This window comes from Onychomys torridus, chromosome 21 (assembly GCF_903995425.1).
Source record: "Onychomys torridus chromosome 21, mOncTor1.1, whole genome shotgun sequence".
NCBI lineage: Eukaryota > Metazoa > Chordata > Mammalia > Rodentia > Cricetidae > Onychomys > Onychomys torridus.
Genome location: NC_050463.1, coordinates 43,458,838 through 43,478,318, shown reverse-complemented (window position 1 = coordinate 43,478,318; position 19,481 = coordinate 43,458,838). Strand labels below are relative to the sequence as shown.

Below are 19,481 nucleotides of genomic sequence, written 5' to 3'. Positions count from 1 at the left end.
GCAGACACAGGCAAGTTCAGGAGAGCTGCTGGTGAGAGACGTTCTTAAGGAGAGGCCAACGAGAGAGTGGGAATTCCTGCAGGAAAGAGTCCGGAGAGGTCACCAGTCAGTAACACATAGGCAGCTACAAGCTCACGGGCTTGGCTGGAATGCAGGACGCAACAAAGACAGGCCCGAGGAAGGGAACAGGGTGACATCACCAGAGCCCTAAGCATCAGGCTGAAAGCACTGTTCTTAGATCTTGATTCCTGGGGCGTGGACAAGGGAGCTCTGAAAGGAGGATGACACCCCCAGTAGTGGAACTTTCAGGAACCGGCTTGATTGAAAATCCACAGGGACAGCATTCAGTTACAGGCACCTTAGGGCTGAGAAACCCCGCCAACAAGACATGCTTTACAAAGTGAGCACGGCTTGACTCTGAACTTACAGTTGGCATCTGAGAAACAGGTGACCTGAGAAAACACACTTGCTTCCTATGGGAGGAAAACTGGGCTCTCTGGTCCCACTGTTGACAGCAACTGTATGAAATACTAGAAAAGCCAAGAGAAAAATGGGATTTTACTCAGATATTCTCAGAACCAGTTCATTTGAAATGGAATACAATTGATTAAGTACTATTGGATAGACAGTCTTTCCTTTTATGCTCTATTTATGAGCCCTTTACCCCTTCCCTCTCTCCCTCCTCCATATTTATGCTCAACACTGTAACACTGACCATGCGCCAGGCCCAGCCTTGGCACACAGAGATGCAAGTGTAATCTAAGACACTCTACCTTTGAACGTGCATACTAATGGAAAAGAGAAGATAAAATTAAATATTTATAAAATGTACAAGAATATAAAAGAAATATGTAGATAGTAAAGGAGAAAAAACATCTGCCTTAGGAAAACAGAAGTCTACAAAAAGGACACAATGGCTGACCTAGGACTTGATGGGAACCAGTAGCGTAGGGGGAGCAAAAGGAGGGGAGTTTAGGGCAGAGAAGCAGTTGGAGAAACTAAACAAAGGCTAGCACAACAGAGCATGGTCTATGGTCATAACTCCTCATCTTCTACTGAGCTCTGAAACACCTCAGGGATATAACGTGCTCTCAACAAGAACACTGGCTCACTGTGTGAAGGAGCCTCCTGGGTACAGAAATGGATGCAAAGAGCAGCTGGTAGTACATTTGATGAAAACAGGGGAACAGGTTTTAAAAATATCAAAATATTCCAAAGTTTGATCCGCAAAGATAAATACTATTCCTCTGCCAGTTTCAATCCCACACCATCCTAGAAAAGCTCTTGTTAGTATAAAGCAAGTGTCTGTGCGTGCATGTGTATTTTAGCTAAAAGAAGAGATTCAAAGGAAGGCTAAGGTCACCTCACAGGAATTGTTGAGCAACTGATACTTTCCACGTAGGTCAGTGGTCTTCAACTAAGGAACATGTGCTCTGAGCACACATCCAAAAGAAATATAAATGATAAATGAATTGATGCTAACTTTGATCTCAATCTAGCAATAAGTGATAGTCACCCAAGGGCTCACGAACCAATTAAGACCAATATTTAAGCCCCACCCACCTCCTAAGACGTACATTTGGAATATCAGTTCATTTTCATGTTATTTAACAACAAAAATTTAGCTTACCTATGGTATTCTCATCAAATAAATACAATAATTGTAGTAGTAACTCAACACAGAATTTCAAAGAAACTATTAGTAGCTAATGGTCTTAGAAAATTTTCCAAGTTAATTTCTATTGACAGAATCATTTCTCATATAGAAAGCAGACTTTTAAGAATCAACATGCTCCATAATGATGAAATCATATGAAAGTGAAAACCGCAAAACTCTGAGTACAAAATGACTATCTAGTCCTGCGCCAATAGAACAGACCAAACCGTAGCATGGCTTCTCCAAGTTTCAGTTCATTTCTCCCAAGGGGGCTCCTTTAAAAGGCCTAATGACAAGCTCAAAGCTTCCAGGACAATTTACTGTTGTTCTAGCCAATACCTCATGATAGGCTCGTGTGACCCTCTAAGTGCCATTCCTTAGAAGTGTGCAGTTATAAACCTTGCCCGATTTCCACTGCAACTCCCCTAGCCCAACATCTTTTCAGGAAACACATTGCTTCTCTAAAACATGCAGGGAGGTAGCTCATATTCACTGGTAGTCCTCATAGGAAGGGGAAGGGTCTGTTTCTGGCCCCACTTCAACTGAACAACTACCTTCTATCAAAGAAATGAAAAGTTTGTGTCCAGTCAGATGGTGTAGTTGCTCTGCCTGTGGACCCCAGTATCCTTCTGTACCTTCCTTCAACCCAGAGCAGCATTTGAAAACTCTCCAGCCTGCTTAGACAAACTGGAGCTCACTTTACTCTGTACTCTTCCGTCCCGTTAGTTCTTAGCAGGTCGAATCGATCTTTACCTCTTTTACTGACATATCAGCATCATGTCACTATAACAGATCATAGACACTTGGAAAGAAGGGACACTCATCCTGAGTGCTGAAGATGCACTTGCCCTTACATGGTAAAGAGATAGGGAGATCCCAAATTTCTGTTTGTTATACTGCACAATGGTTTCAAAGGAGAAGTCATAATTTGCAATATGCTAGAACATATGCCCTCCTTTGTAACCAGTTCTATTTAGGATAAAAATTTTACACAAAGCACAGGAGAGGGCAAGCCAGCCATCTTAGGATCTCTTAGGTACACAGAACACAGGGTTCAGGGCCACAGCCTTGGAGTGCCATTTTGCTAATATATTGTCACCTGTGTAGCAATCAGCTAAGCCTGAAAACATCTATTCCTGGGCACACTGAGTACTATGCCAGGACGGGAAAGACACTGGCAAAGCAGAAAGAAACCCTGTATTTGCTATGATCTTCTCCTGGCTAATTTTAGTAGTAATGGAAGTGTGTGATCCATTAGGAGAAGCTCTGAGGACCCAGGTCTCTGCACGACTCAGCTGATTCATGCAGTGGCAAATGTAGGAGATAGGAGAGGCTGTTCTGGGGCCCAAGGAAAGTCTGGATGGGGTGGTGGGGCTGAAGGAAGAATGGACTTTAACGGTATGTGTAAAAAAACTGAAGGATACCTTAAGCTAGTTCCTGGGTATGTTTTCTTATCTCAGCCACTGGCCAATTAGTTGTGTTGGCAGCTTCGACTATTTTGTTCAATACCCCGATCAAGAAAGACTGTATATCAAAATTCAATTAGAGAGTACACATATACTGAGAAACACATGCATACATTAAAAGTAAATAAAACTTTGAAAAGCATACAACCCCTACTAAGATGAGATACAATATAATAACTCTTGTTCCAATTTCCAGTCTGTGTTCTGGTTTCTTTGTTTTGTTCTCAATACTTACTACAATGTTTTAACCTACAAGACCTTGTCAATGCTTTATAATGCATAATTTTAGAACACCAGTAACTTGGTTCTGATGGCAGAATAACTTACAGGAGCCAGCAAACATGGGGTTGCAAAGGAGCCAGTAGTCACCCAGCTGCCTTTAACTGGTTGGATTCTTAAAAAGCAACCACTTTCTTCTCTGCCCTAGTCAAATACTTCCGTGGTGCTGCTAACAAATGCTACACATGCCTTTAGCCAGAGGACTGTAGGTCATCAGAGCAGGACCATAGCTGAGTTGTTACAGCATGTAAGGCACTAATCTTAAATTTCACACACACACACACACACACACACACACACACACACACACACACACAATGCCTCTATAAACTGCCTCTGAAGCCAAGTGGAACTGACTCGGTGCTACACTGGCAGATTAGCTCAGGCAATTACTTTTGAAGTAATCAGCACCTAACAAGCCAGGGACATGGGGGCTGGCCCAGGGTGTGACAGCCAGCACAGTGGGAACTTTCTGCTTGTTGCATGTGTGCATTGTGTATGTGTGTGTGTGTGTGTGTGTGTGTGTGTGTGTGTGTGTGTGTGTGTGTGCATGTTTATGTGTGTATGCGCGTGTGTGTGTGTGTGTGTGTGTGTGTGTGTATGTGTATACACACGCACGTGCACTCACTCACTGTATTTCTTTGGACATGAATTAGAAAGCACCATCACTCACTCACTGCTAGGAAATAGTGTTCTGGGACTACTACCAGCAAAAAGCCTTATGATGAAGCTAGCTAGTATCACAGACTCCAGAAGAAAGACATGAGGCTCCATGACACCATTACTACTGAGATAGCCACATTAGCTGGTAATTCTCTCTTCAGCTAAAGGGTCATTTTAATTGCAAGTTTACTTGTGTCTAAAATCATTCTAAAATTGACGTGTATTCACACAGTAGAGATGAGGCCCCCTTACACGCAGGGGAGAACGTTATCTCAACAGAGGAACTTTGCCAAGGTTGGACCTGGATGACAATTAGGTTGGCTGCGTCTGACATGACCATGCTATTCAGAACTATCAAGACAGTTCAATTCACCAGACAGAGGGGCTGTGTTGTTAAGTATGAATCTTCCTAGGCATTCCTGGGTCCCTGTAGATTTCAACTCATTTGCTCTGTCCTTATGGCAATGTACAAAACTGCCATCAAAGCACACTGATCCTTCCATCGGGTGGACTGGGCATGAAATGCCTGCACTGTGATTAAGGAGCTTTGCTGAGTGAGTCAGCTAACTGTGTTGGGGAGTCAGCACAAGCTCCCAAAGGGTAGTGTCTGAAAACACAACTTAAGGCCAGGCAGACAGGCACACACTGTAGCAGAGTAAAACCACAGAGGCTGAGCCCCTCCCAACTTGTCCCATCCAATGCTGTAATGGCCTTCACTCTCGGGGTGTCCTGGTCTCCACCGGGTGCTGTCTGCTCCCTTCTTCAGTCAGCAGTGTTACTCCTCGAGTGAAAATCCGGCAGCATCTGCTTTAAAACTCAGGTCTAGTCATTCATTTCCAGGATGAAGTCCAAGCCTTTTAGCCAGGCTCCCCGCCATGTCTCTAGCTTCATGCCCTTGATTCTACCTATAGTGTATCTATCTGTGTCCATATAGCTGGACTCAGCTGGAAGTGCCCGTTAATTCTTGCTAGAAATCTCTGGAATACACCTTCTCTTCAAGTCTGTCCTGCTGGGGGGCCCAGGACAAGCGCGCACGCACGTGTGCACACACATACACACATACACACACACACACACACACACACACACACACACACACACACACACACACACACAGAGACAGACAGACAGACTCAGGAGCAATACCTCTTCTACAATGGCACCTTTCCTGGATTGTCTCAGCCCCCACTGACTGAAGGCCACACTCTTCATTTACTTAACACCTTCATCTACAGAGTGCTCCCCATGACCACCCAAGGAGTAAGAAGAAGTAATACCCCGCGAGCTGTACTTTGGAGGACTCTTGCTCATTCATAACCTGACAGAGCAGCTGCATTATGTGGAAGGGCAAGCAGGGCTTCCTACAAATTTCTCCACTGCACAGGCTGGGGACACAGCCATAAACAGCAATTGGGAGATAAACCTGGTTGTGAGTGTGCAAGGTGGTTAAGCGGCAGGACAGAAGCCTGTAGGGGGAACAAGGCTGGAGCAGTGAGAGGCACGCCACTCAAGATTCAGTGCTGAATGGTCAGCGGTGCAGAATGACGAAGCCTGCCAAGGAAAGGCACAAACTGGGAGGGGGTTATGTCCAAACCTCTTGTCCCCCACTGCTCCTTTTCACGTTAAATGTTTTAATAGTGGCTGTGTATTACTCTGAGCTTTATTTATTCTTCTGTCCTTTCAAGGATTTACACCTCTATGAATTCAAAGCTTCATGGGAAGGGGGCTGCAGCTACTCCGCAGCTTACTAATGAAGAGAACTCTGGGGCGACAGAAACACCACCAGCCTGGCATCCCTCCAGACCCTTCATGGGGGTAGGAGGCATTGCCATTCATGTCTGCATGGTGCACATGATCGTTGACCGATTTTCCATTTCTTACTCAATTATCACCTTAGTCAATTGGAAATAATTTCCCAAGCAAAAGCAGAGAATGAGTTCAGCTTGCTAGTCAGGCCAGTAATTATGATCACCCCAGATGCACTTTTGCAGCCAAATCAGCAATCAAAAGAAGAATGCCATGCAAGGCTTAGAGGCAGGCATGGGTGTGGGCCCTAGCCTGTCACGTCTACCAGTTGGCTAACTGTTCTGGACTTCTCTGGCTTGCATGTTAAGGAGGTATTATTCGCAGGGAAACTCCACAGCATTCTCTCCCTGGTCTTGCAGTACGTGTCCTGAAGATGGAAGCAGAAGACAACAGTAACCCACTGTTGTGGGCTTGATGGCTAGGCCAGGTGCTCCTGGTTGTTACACTCACAGACTTGGGAGGCCAGCTCCTTTTTATGTATTATGTATTTATTGCCTTTTACTGAAAATAAGATTTTTTCCACACATAAGATATCCTGATTAGAGTTTCTCTTCCCTCGACTCCAGTTCTTCCCTGCCTCCCTTTTTATCTGGATATAGACCCTTTCTGTCTCTCATTAAAAAACAAACAGGCTTCTAAGGGATGATACTAAAATCAAATGTAATAAGATGACACAAAATCTAACATACCCAAATAGACCCAAACAAACCAACGGAAGGAAAGAGCTCAAGAAAAGACACACGAAACAGGTCCAGGTGCAGAGTCCCACTCATTTGCACACTTGGGATCCCACCAAACCACTAGACTCAAAGCCCTAACACACATGCAAAGAACCAGTAGGGTGAAAAAGAGAGAAAAACATAAATAAAATTAAATTAAAATAAAAAGAAAGCGAACAAAAGCTCTGACACAGCATCATGATACAGGGAACCTTCAAAGACACCAGTGAGTTTGATTTCACAAGTTGGCCATCGACTGCTGGGCATGCAGCCTAAGAGTAGCTTGTTTTCCCAGTGAGATTCCCTTAGGGAAAACTACATTTTCATTTCCTAGTGGTTATCAATTGGAGATAGCTTTGGGGCTAGGGATGGCGGCATGTGTGTCCACTTCCCCTTTCAGCTCCAGGACCCCATGTGGTATAGACCAGGCTCTGTGCATGCTGTGAAGGACAGTTCTTAGCTGTCATCTATGTACAGGTCACGATACTCAGAGTGAAGGTGTAATACCCGTAATTCCCTTTGAAGACAGCAGAAGCAGCATGTAACAAACAGGCCTCCTGTCTGGCAACAAGAACCCCTCCCAATGTGATCACAGGTCAGAGGATAGGCATTAAAAGTCCATCATCTAGAGACTGATTCATGCGACCTAGGGAGTAGTCACAAGGGTGACTTCATGGCTCTCCTTCAAGGGTCACCCAACCAAACCAGTTCCTCTTGGGAAATTATAATGTGACCAGGTGTGGCAGAGGGGACAGAGTAAGCAGTGTTTCTCTCGCTGGCCATGTCTTGTGAGTTTATCAGGACAACTCTCTTTCATTCACACTCTCAGTGTGGACCTGTTACTTTCAGGAAAATGTCCCATCAGCTGCATAACTAGACTGCTGGGGTTCCTTAGAGACTTAAAGAACAAGACTGACATAATTCTTCGGGATAGCATGCTCTGGTGGAAGTGTGTGCTTCCGTCTGAGCTCCCACTTCTTGGAAGGCAGTTTGTGTTGTACAGATATTACAAGGGGATCTACACAGCACTGGGGGACAAGGGGCTGACTCCCAGGTCCTCCCATCGGTCCCTTCAAAAGCTTTCCACATACAGCCAATTCTAGGAACAGTACCACCTCAGATCTGTTTCTCTCGCAGCCTTGAGAGTCTCTAGAACAGTCATACTGTTATCGGTGCTAGGTTAGATTACTAAAACCACAGTGAGAAAACAAGAGAATCCGAGTGAGTGTACAGACAGGCTGTATGTGTTTATATACACCACACACTTCAGTCATGTACTATTATCCTGAGCAAAGTCCCTTAAGTTTTTTGAGCCTAAATTCTGGATCCATTAAACAGAGGTAAGGTCTTCCATTCAACAGTATCTGCCACAGGGGTTGCTGAGGTAAGTTACATAAAGCACCAGCACATGGAAGACACTCAATTTTTACCAACCCCCCTTCACCTCTACATTGCCCCTCCCCTAATTCAGTCCAACATCCACAACTGTGCACTGCGCCCTGTTTCCTCTCCACACCACATCAGATTTCTGTGCTTTTCCTTTTGAGGCATTTCTATAATGTACGGTCCTTTGGGCTAAACCTTCTGGCTTTCCAAGGAGATGCCAACCTATAATCAGCTACTTTTTCAGGTTGAGACAGAAGAATGATTAGCTCAAGGCTTCCCAACTTACAGAGTAAATTCAAAGTCAGGGTGGGTAACTTAGCAAGATCATGAATGAAAAAAGTAAAAAAAGAAGGGTCTGGGTACCGAGTTCAGAAGTGGAGAAGCTGCCTAGTAACTGCACAGAAGGCCATTGGTTCAATCCCTAGTATGGGCGTGGGGGTGGTAAGGGAGGCCCTTTGGGCAAACACTCCCCAGGAATGAAACTGAAGATTAGCGATGATAATACCTGCTTAAAAGTCATCTTACAACACGTCTGTAAATGTCAAGTGACCTAGAATATATTAAATTAAATCCAACATTCATCTCAATGCTGCCTTGCACTCTAAACTGTTTTCTCAGAGCCTGTCTTGCTTTCCTGGACTGTGTGTGAATGACAGCAGTGGTCAGGTCTCAAACTTCCTTTGAGTTTTCTCCAGGGGCTTAGAACAGGACTCCTAAGACCAAAAACTACCAGCAGCAGCAGCAGCAAAACCATTCATTTAAAAAACAAAACAATAACACCAAACAGTAGCAAACATTTGCTTTGATACTTAACCTGACTCATACATCATACTCATACAATGTGTGTGTGTGTGTGTGTATATATATATATAATATATATTATATATGTGTATATGCATATATGTATACACACACACACACACACACATATATATATATTCATAATCTAGAAAGACTTGGATTGAAAGGTTAAAAATTCTAACATATTTTAATGAACAGATGATTCTGAAATAAGGATAGAGAACAGGCCTTGTCAGGGAGAGAGCAGAGGTAGAAGAGAGTTTTAGTAAGCAGCAGTTCCCATCTTTACAGCTGCTCAGGCAGACACTGGATTAGTAAGCTCACTCCTTACCAAATCCACAGCAAATCACTCCATCAGCTTGATCAAAACTGACCACTCTTCACCATTTCCATCGCTACTACCCTAATCCAAACTGATCTCATCTTCACAGTAGTTTCCCTTTAGCCAGGGCTTCCCTTTCTAAGGTTTTAATTACACGTGGTTAACCAAGTTCTGAAAATATTAAATGGAAGGTTCCACAGGAGTTCATAAGTATTAAATATCTTTTATTATAGAAGTTTTCATTATTCTACTTCATTACTAGTTACTTTTAATCTATTTCTATGCTTAGTTTATACATTAAACTATCCCGGGCACACACAAAAAAGACAGCAATGTGCAGGGTTCCGTATGTGCGGCAGTTACAAATATCTACAAATGGTCTTGCTGAGTTCCCTACTATACTTAGATTGCCTCCTAAGTGGTTCACTTGCTTCTGCTGTTACCTGCCATAGCATCTCCCACATAGAGGCCGAGAGATTCTGTTGAAAACATCAGCTTGGATCAACACGCTCCAGTGGCTTCCCATTCATTCAAGCTTCTATTCAAGCTGGTACCATTTTATACTTTTTTGACCTCACCTCAGGTCCCCATTACTCTTCTCTTTCATTCCACATCAAAAGACTGGCCTCCTTTCCCTCAAATAACCCCAGCATGTTCCCTACTAGAGAACCTACTACATATCCCATCTTCTCTGTGTTCAACAAATACTGTCCTGTGGCCTCACTTCACCAAAGTCTTTGCTCAAATGGCATCTCACAGTGAGGTCTTCTTTGGACTCCTTACTTGACAGCAGTCCTGTTGCCCAGTAGCCTGAATCTTTCCCCTAGTTTATTCCTCACTTGTATCCATTATTATTTTTGCATGTCTGAATGTAATCACTTAATATTTAGTTTAGTTTCTGTCTTCTACTAAAGTACATTTCCTAATGCTAGAGATATTTGTCTATTCTGCTCAGTGATATATACCAAGCATTGAGACTGATTCCTGATATGTAGTGGATATAATTTACTAGTGTGTAACAAATTATCCAAATTTTGAAGCTTAAAATCCATATTACACAAGAGCTTCTATGAGTCATGAATCTGGAAATGGCTCAGATTAACTTCCATCTGCCTACATGATTGGTATAGAGAAGAACCCTGACCCCATGCATACACACATGGTTGCTGGCATCCCTGCTCCCTAGTCATGGGGCCTCAAGCATGCTCAAGCATGGCAGCTGGGTTCCCCCATGTGAGTAAGCTAAAGAGCAGCTCAGTCTCAGTGTAGCCTGGTTTTTAATATCCCCTTCACCCCACTGGATGTCACTTCTAATCTACTTGTTTGAAGAGCATCAGCAAGTTGAACTCACTTTCGAGAAGTAGAAATTACACAGTGGTTTTTTATTAGATATATCTAGTGAGTAAAAAGTTAGTACTCTTGTATTATATCATACCTAAACGATTATATTTTCTATTCTTGCTCCTATCTATTCCGTGGTGTTGACAGTCACACCAAGAAAGAATTCCTGTTTAGATTATTTTTCTCTTTGTATTTCCTAAGCTGATGGTTGTCTGCATTTCTGTCCAGGTAGATTATGCTTATTGAGCTAAATTCTTGCCTTCAATAACAGAAGACACAGTACTCAGTAAGAATGGAGTAACACTATTAAGGACTCTAACACAGGGACCAGGTAAAGGTCAGCTTAGAGCAGTAGAGCGGATATGGTCAACACTTCTGGCCAGGACTGTGTTTCCACTGACCATACTTCCTTTGCTCATCTGCACAATAAACCAAGAGCTGCTAGAAGGGGCACAGCGCTCACTTGCTCACACAAGAATGGCAATGAAGAGGTCTTCCAACCAAATTCCTCAAAGTATTTGGAGTGATACTTTCAAACAGAAATCAGGGGAATCAATGGGCAAAGGAGGCACCCATTGGCACCACCCCCAATGTCCCTATCCTTGATCACTGGAACCAACTGCCCAGAGGTCAACTGGCAAAGAGAATTACTTAAAGATTAACAAAGACCAGCACTCAGCAGATTTCAAGTCCTGGGAAACACTTTACCACGGTTTACATCTGGGTCCAGGGTTAACATAAAGGAGTAGCCATCAGTACACAATCATCTATGTACTAATTAATGCCAGCTTCAGACCTTAGCAGTTCTAAGGCAGTTTGTATTTCTATTGAAGAAATTATGAATATCAGAAGATTTCAAAGTAATGTTAATATCCTAGATTATCTGACTTGAAATTAAAAATGTATCTCAAACTATATTTTATTTACTAAGAAAAATGTTTTAGATATGAAAGCACATTTCAACTTTGGCAATCTTTTAAGGGTTTTACATTTTGGTCTCCACTTTAATACTTTTATAAAGCTTTGCTGGGCCTATAAATTCTAGAAAAGCCTTATTTTATGTAGGGCCAAGGGGAAATGTAATTATGCACCATCCCCAATGTCCCTATCCTTGATCACTGGAACCAAGAATTATGGGAATGCATGGGCCCCAAGAGGGGAGACCATCCCAGGTCAGTGTATGTACTCGAGGCCTCAAAATGGAAACTCCTGGCTTTGAACAGAGAGAAGATATATAGCAGAAGGGCGAGAGAGACAGCGGTTCCTGTCTCTGAAGATGGAGAAGGACAGTGAGTCAATGAATGAGAACAACCATCAGACACTAGAAAAGGCAGGAGTGGATTCCCCTAGGGACTCCAGAAAGCAAGGTCATTTTGCCTATGCCTTGATTTTAGCCCAGTGAAACTCTAGCCTTACAGAAAACCTATACAGACTAAAGGTTAGTACTATTTAGGCCAGTAAATCTCTATTCCGAGGGAACACAAAAGAAAGTGAACCAAGAATGTTATTAGAAAAGAACACATATGATGGGGACTTGGGGGTGATTTTGTATTCTAGTAGAGACCCGCTACAGTGAGGGGGGGGGGTGGTTTCTATGTTATAGAAAAAAACCCAACTGGTAGATGTGAACTCCATATATAAAGAGTAATGACAAAAATTGATAGATTGCCTCTAAAATTGTAGGCTCCTTTCTAAGGAAAAGCTGGTTACCCACTGAACTCCTCTAACAGTGAAGGAGATAAGGCCAGAAGTGGAATTCTGGCTGAGCTACCAACTTACTTCTGTCTTTGAAGAAATTATCTGCCTCTGACCTTGGGCTGACTTCTCAATAGAGAGTACAACACTTGTGGTGTTTACTGGTGATACGGGGAACTGTGAAGCCAGTGCAGTGAGTGGGCAGGAAATGCAAGCCATTACTTGTCCATCACAGAGGACAGGCGAGCTCTAAGCTCTCATTTAATGTCCATGCCGCATTCCCCTGGAAATGTGTGCGAAGCACCTTTGTCTTTCTTCAGCTTCTTCTTTGGCTTTAAACCAGAATTTTCCATTATGGGTCCAAGTAAAGCAAATGCTGCTTCATTCTTTCCTCCCAACTTCTCTGGAGAGGAGTAACACCCGGCAAGTGACATGAGGGGGAGACACTGATGCCCTTCCCCCTAGAGGTAATCTACATGGCTGTTGTGACAGAGTACTCTTGCAGCACTTGTGCCCGTCCGTGGCAGCCATGTGTGGTTCAGGGTCACACTGAGGCTCCAGAGCACATCTAACATGCTTGTGTGGTTACTGACCTTTTCAAAGTAACCCGTCTGTGTGGACTTAATGTAAGTACACATGGCATCTTTACAAACTTAGTTAAAATGTGAATGCAAATTCCCCTTAATATCTTACACTGGTCACATGGTGGGATGATAATCCATGGGAGGACTTCCCTTAGATTACATTTCCAACTCCCCAGGTATCAAATGCTAGATCTACAGTAAGCACTGACCAGGATTTGCCTATCTACAGCCCGTGAATAGAAACGAGGTAGCCCTTCCCATGGGTATGTGTGAGCTGCCGGCCTGCCTGTGTGTTTGGCAGGGTTCAGTGAAGATCTAGCTAGCTCAGGATGGAGATGGTTAACAGGAGAAAGAAGCCACATTCTCCTCTCCAGTTCTACCAATAACAATGATGAAATTTTGCCTAAACTATTTTTATATATTTATGGTCCTGCACCCATGTGGTGCACATAAACTCATGTGGCTACACACACATATGTATAAAAATAATAAACAAGTCTTAGAAATGTGAAACTATCTTTCATGCAAACATCAAAAGAGAATGGAGACAGTTACACTGGTTAGAGATGATAACTTTTAGTAAAGTCCATAAACTATCAGGAACCCCAAAATAATTTCAAAGTATGGTGTGTAAACTACAAAGAACCTCAATTACATCTAGGAGCCTTAACAATAAACACTTTGTATAATGACAGTAAGGTATGATTGCCCCCTTTCTGATGTGTTGACATTGCACTCAAAGCGTACATGTAATCCTGGGTGAAACAGTGAGGACTGACACAAAGCAGACTACACCAACAGTCACTCACTGTACTCTGCCAGTCCACGGAAGAATGTTCGAGATGATGGAACGGAAATCAGGAATTTTGTCTATTAAATGACAATCACTGTGCAGACAAGTGTGACAGGACATGGCATGTGTGCAATCACATGACCTAGGAGCTGATAGAGCAACTGACAAACTACAGATCTATTCAGAGGTGAACATCTGGTAGATATTCTCTTCAAACTGAAAAAGCCTGCCACTTTAAGGAAAACAGTGCATGATATTTGTTTTCAATGATAAAGTTTGAAAAAAATTAAAAATGAAACTTGCATCTACTACTCTTAGCTTGACGGTATCTGGAAAAAAATCAAGATTTATCTGATGAAACACTGGTGCTCATACTAAGGCATGTAACATTCTGACATTGAGCAATGCAATGTGTCACCATGTGCACGGTCTTTATAATCCAGTGTACCAACTTTTCCAAATGCCTAATGCAATTAAATTGGTTTTAGATTCCTCACTGCAGCTAATGTTTAGAATGTTTCATGCAGCCCAAAAGACAGTCCAAAGCAGTGGCTATTACTCCATCCTCTTTCCTAACCTCGTATCTGTGTGAGGCTGACTTTTCTTTACTTATTCCATTCAGAACAAGTCTAAATGCAGAAGCTGAGGAGACAAAGCCCAGGCCAGCTGCCTGGGACGGCACTACCCAGCTGTCCACCTGCTACCTGGGAGGCTCTGTGCTCCAAAGAAGCTGTGGGGAGCAGGGGCCCAGGCTTCAGTGTTTTTTGGTGATCCTGCTCTTGAAAGTGACCTCTCACCCATAAATGACCCTTCATCCCCACTCCTGTAACTTCCCACTCACCCACACTTCTGGAAGGAACCCTAATAAACTCACTGGTTTACCACGTCAGGCTTTAGTGACAGCCATACCTGCTGTTGGTGGTTCCATTTCTGGGGTGAGTAGACACTTGCTCACATCTACCAGGGAACAGTGTCACCCACCCTCACTTGTCTGTACCTGAGACAAAAGTGTTCCCAATTGCTAAAATTAACACAGTAGGGGCACTCTAACCAACTCAGCAATTCAGGTTGCAGCATACACATTTTTATGCTTTTTCCCCTCGGTATATCCATCACCACAAGTGTCAGAAAAGTTAACCGCTGCATATGACATAATGCTATTTGGTGAATGCTTTCCCAAGAACATCTAAGAACTCTGCTAATGTAAGTGTTAATTAAACAACTGTCAGGACAAGGACGCAGGGCACCACTGGCACGCTCACTGTGGATACAGCACATGATGCAGACATCCTGTCTGACTTTTAGTATCGGAACAATTGCTGACTGTTTTGTTAGGCACTCTAGAAAAAGCTTACACATTCTTTCTAAAGATTTCGTTCTGAATTAAATGTCGGCACACTCCTGAAAACTGCACACTGTATATGAATAACACACACTCACTTTACATTTCCAGCATCATGTACAAGCTGTGGAAACATCTGGTGTTTTGGAAATCTGAACAAATTCAGTTGTATTCCATCTTCCAAATGTGTCCTCTAACATGGCTTGTGGGGTTTGTGTCTCATAATATATTCTCTCTCTCTTTCTCTCTCTCTCTCTCTCTCTCTCTCTCTCTCTCTCTCTCTCTCTGTGTGTGTGTGTGTGTGTGTGTGTGTGTGTGTGTGTGTGTGTGCTGCACTGATTCAAATATGCATTTTCTCAAAATGTAATAGATACCTGCTCTAACCAGAAAATGAAAAGCTAAACCATTAATAAAATGGGGGAAGATTTTATACCTAGACTAAAGATACAGAATTTTAAAGGTAATTATTTTACTTTTACAATTTTCCTGGTGCACTACAAAACTCCCTCTTGGGAACAGTCCAGGAAAAAGAAATGCTGCACCTAGATTACACCACCCAGTTACACTCCCAGATTAACACAGTAATCGGCTGAATCTTCACTGAGTCGGCCCTGTGTATTTTCCTCATAAAATTGCACACGCACAAACAAGTGTGTCACACACTTTCAAATAGTTCACAGATATCTTGAAAGCCTATGAGAAAGACTGGTTTAGGGGGCATAGGGGGCATATGGTATATATATTTTTAAATCTTGAAGTGACCGCTCCCTCTTACCACACACCACAGTGGACCACGGCCGGCCTCACATAAACTACTTGACACATCCGACAGCCTGAGGGTGGGCCAGGAGACTATGTGGGAAGGAAGGCTCCTCTGTCCTTTTGTCTAGACCTTGTTGACTCGCTTCAGCAGCGCTCGGGTTTCAGCTCATGGGCCATTTTGTGACTTCAGACTCTAGGTGGACTTGTTCCTTCTCTCATCTAAACTCAGCTCTGCTGTGGCCATGGCCATGACAGGCATCTCCGGGACCGATGAATTCCTACAGGTAGTAAAGGATAATGGCTACCAAAGGACACATGCAGCTTCCTGCAGAACAAAGTGTGGCTCCTCGTTACCAGCTTTACCTTGCTTCTAAAATCAGGTAACAGTAGCTGTGCTGGTTTGAATGGGAATGGCCCCCCATAGACTCATGTACCTGAATCGTTGGCCTACAGGGAGTGGCACTATTAGGAGGTGTGGCCTTGTTGGAGGAAGTGTGTCACTGAGGGTGCTCAAGCTGTACCCAGTGCATGTGTCAGTTCACTTCCTGTGGCCTGCAGATCAAGATAGCACTCTCAGCTCCCCTCTCCAGCACCATGCCTGTCTGCACACCATGTCCCTCCATGATGATGACGGACTAAACCTCTGAAACTGTAAGCCACCCCAATTAAGTGTTTCCTTTATAAGAGCTGCCATGGTCATGGGGTCTCTTCACAGCAATAGAGACCCTAACTCAGACAAATATACCTTCCTCAAGGATTATTCATCCTTAGCCTCCTCTGGAAGAGGCAAGGGTCTGATGGGTTCTCACAGTTGATGGGGACCTGCCAGCTTCATGTGATTCCCAAACACAAGCGTTTCATAAATACATCTCCCTACCTTTCCTTTAAAGTTATCCTTATTTCCTCCTGAAAACAATGATTATCTCCATTTTAAAGCAGTGGCCGTAAGATCCAAAATCAAGTTATTCAAGTTAGCTAGATTAGATTAGTCAAAAATGAAAAGGTTCTTGGTCACGCACAACTTGGAGTCTAGTGAGTGACTAACCCAGAATTCACCTGTGCCAAACGCCAGATGAGTGTTTTGCCAGACTTCACAACTATCCTGCAATGGCAGCATAATATTAACCATAACAAACATTTCAGGTGAGGCACTGAACACACATGCCATCTTGGAGGAAGAAAAGGCAGTGTCAGCTGTGGGGAAAAGGGAGGAAACAGGAATCCTGAAGGCAGAGGCTGAGAGAGATTCCAAGAGACACAAGGCTGGGGCGCAAGCACTAAGGACAGAGCAGTTGCTGAGTAAGGTTATCTGGGTCAGAGGGTGAAAAGCAAAGAGGACCCTGCACTTAACTTTGATTTCAGATAACTACTGAAGAGGTATGGAGAGCAGGTCTCAGGTCTAAACACAGAGCACTGGGAACTATGGCATGCACACCCTGAGACATCCTATGGCCATGTCCTGCTCCGCATCATTCATATGCATGTAGAAAATCCTAAGGGCTCTACCGATCCCAGAAAGGGGTCAGTCTAGGTTCTGAGCAGAACGACATCAAGGATGGACCACGGGGCTCCCTTAAACTTCACAGTGAAAAACCAGGATGATGCTATGATAACTATGGCATACCCATGAGAACTACAGCAGGTCAAAATGTACGTGTAAATTAGAGTAAGTACCTCGGGTTTTCATTGCTTCTTTATATGTAATTGCAGAAAGTGATTTTTCAGTTAAGCTCAACAAAAAAGAAAAGTCAAGTGTCTTTTTTTTCTACTTCAAGGAAGAAAATAAAAACAAATCTATAGAATGTAAGCATAATTTTTTCATTTTTTTCAAAGTACTCTCAATATCTACCTTGAACTACTTTTTGGTTACCTTGGACACAGCTTTTGGAGAAAACGTAATTGCATCCACCACAGTGATGAGGTCATCCGGACACAGGCGATCAAAGTACTTCAGGCAGATGTCAAAGGCATGCAGCCACTCTGAGGAGGACTCCGGAGCCTGCTTGATGAGCTGGGGATCTCCGGTCCAGAACAACTTCTGCAACCAGACGGTGTACAGGGAGCTGGGGGAAAGCATCCGCCCATCCTTCTCAGGGATTCTGGGAGCAAGTTTGGAAATAGATAAGATATTCTGACTTGTGAGCACCGGCTCCAATGCTCCCAGGGCCTCCCCACTTTCATCTGTCAGCTTCTTGTAATTAAGACCTGTGGAGAGAGGAGAAAGGAGGGGAGTGGCTGACTGGAGGGGAAACATCACACAGGGCACCTCAAACACACACAGCCCTACAGGCGCGGGCGGCTGAATGAAAAGACAGCAATTACGCCGTGAGCTTTAGGCTTTCCTGAGAAGATCGGAAACTGAGTTCTAGCCCCAGCCTGGACCTACTCTGTGCAACTCCACGTCACTCAACTTAGGCGACTCTTGGTGTCCTTCTCTGTGCTCTCTCCTCGCCTTTACTGCTCATGGCCCTCAGCACCTATGCTGTCATCTACCGGTACAATCACCAGACTGCCATTTGTCACCAGCTACTTGAAAGCAGCCATTAGAACAACTGATAACCTAAAGGACACTCTCACAGCTGCCATGGAAGAAGATGAATATAGACCAAAGTGCCACATAAAGTATGAAACACTGTAGAGACTGGAGCGTAGTTAACACATTTAATTTCCTAGTTATAAGAGCAAGGACACCACTCTAAACATTTCTAAAATCCATCAAGGTGCCAAGGTTCTTTGATATGTCCTGAATACTGTATTCAGTATATTATATTTATAAAAAATTATATACTTAAGATCATACATAAATACATAAATATGTTGAGACTTGATTTCTCTTACATCTTTATGTGAGCATCTGCATCCATGTCTGTGCACCACCTATGTAGGTGACCACAGAGGACAGAAGAGAGTGTCGGATCTCCTAGAGCTGAAGTTACAGGAAACTGTGAACTGCCTAATGGGGGTGCTGGGAACCAACCTAGGATTTCAGCAAGTCCTCACTACTGACCTACCTCTCCAGCCCCACAAGTGCCATGAATATTTTAAATAAATGGATTCTACTAAAGTGAAATTCTTCCAAACTGCCTAAGATGAGGGGTCCAATCATGTCATTTTAAAATACCAACTTTGACAAAAGAAGGCTGTTCATAGCAGATTCACCTGAAGTCACCGGGGAATTTCAGGAGATTTCTGTCTTTTCCAGATGCTGAATGCTTTCACTGCAGGAACGGGAAGATGCTAACTAAAGTCAATCTCCTCCACAAATCTGTGGCTTCACTATGTCAGTGACGATATATGAACACATTCACAGATGAATATATAGCACTGGCTGTGAATGGGAATTTAACCCCTAGGTTTCATTTAGAAGGGAGGGACCAGCAGGAACATAAATGTCCTACCTGATGCAACGACTTTGAATTTCTTCAGTAGGCGAATGTGGGTTTCTGGCCTAATAGGAGCTGTCTCAAAGTCTGCACAGCCACAGCTTTCCAGGAGAGTGAAATAATACAGCAGCCTTTCGTGATCCAGGCCCGCGATGGTGGGGTAGATATACTTGAGCATGTGTTTATGAAAGGACTCAGGATCTGTCTTCAAAGTGTCAAAGAGATGAAGGGTTTGGGCTCGCTTTTCAATTTCTCCTGTGGACAAACTGAAATCAAGAACCAAACAGTCTATGTTATATGTGATCCCTTCAAAAAAGTGATCTTTAAACCCTGGAAAAAAGGTGATGTGTGTTTGTGGGGGGGGCAGAGGGGGGAGGGAGCCCACACAGATGCATGACACAGGGAGCAGCACGTGGAGGTCAGAGGACAACTTCTGGGCATTGGTTCTTTCCTCCCGCCATGGGTCCTGGGACGCAATTCAG

General features: G+C 43.6%; 1 protein-coding gene across 2 annotated transcripts in view; it reads right to left on the bottom strand.

The window, feature by feature from the left end:
• Nbas (NBAS subunit of NRZ tethering complex) overlaps nt 1–19,481 on the bottom strand; it is a 288,955-nt gene that overhangs the window by 60,339 nt on the left and 209,135 nt on the right. For both annotated transcript variants that reach the window (XM_036170649.1, XM_036170651.1), the window contains exons 44-45: nt 19,015–19,265; nt 17,487–17,821 (exon numbers count right to left, since the gene is read on the bottom strand). In XM_036170649.1, the coding sequence (XP_036026542.1) occupies nt 17,487–17,821; nt 19,015–19,265 (586 nt within the window). The remainder of the gene's footprint in view (nt 1–17,486; nt 17,822–19,014; nt 19,266–19,481) is intronic.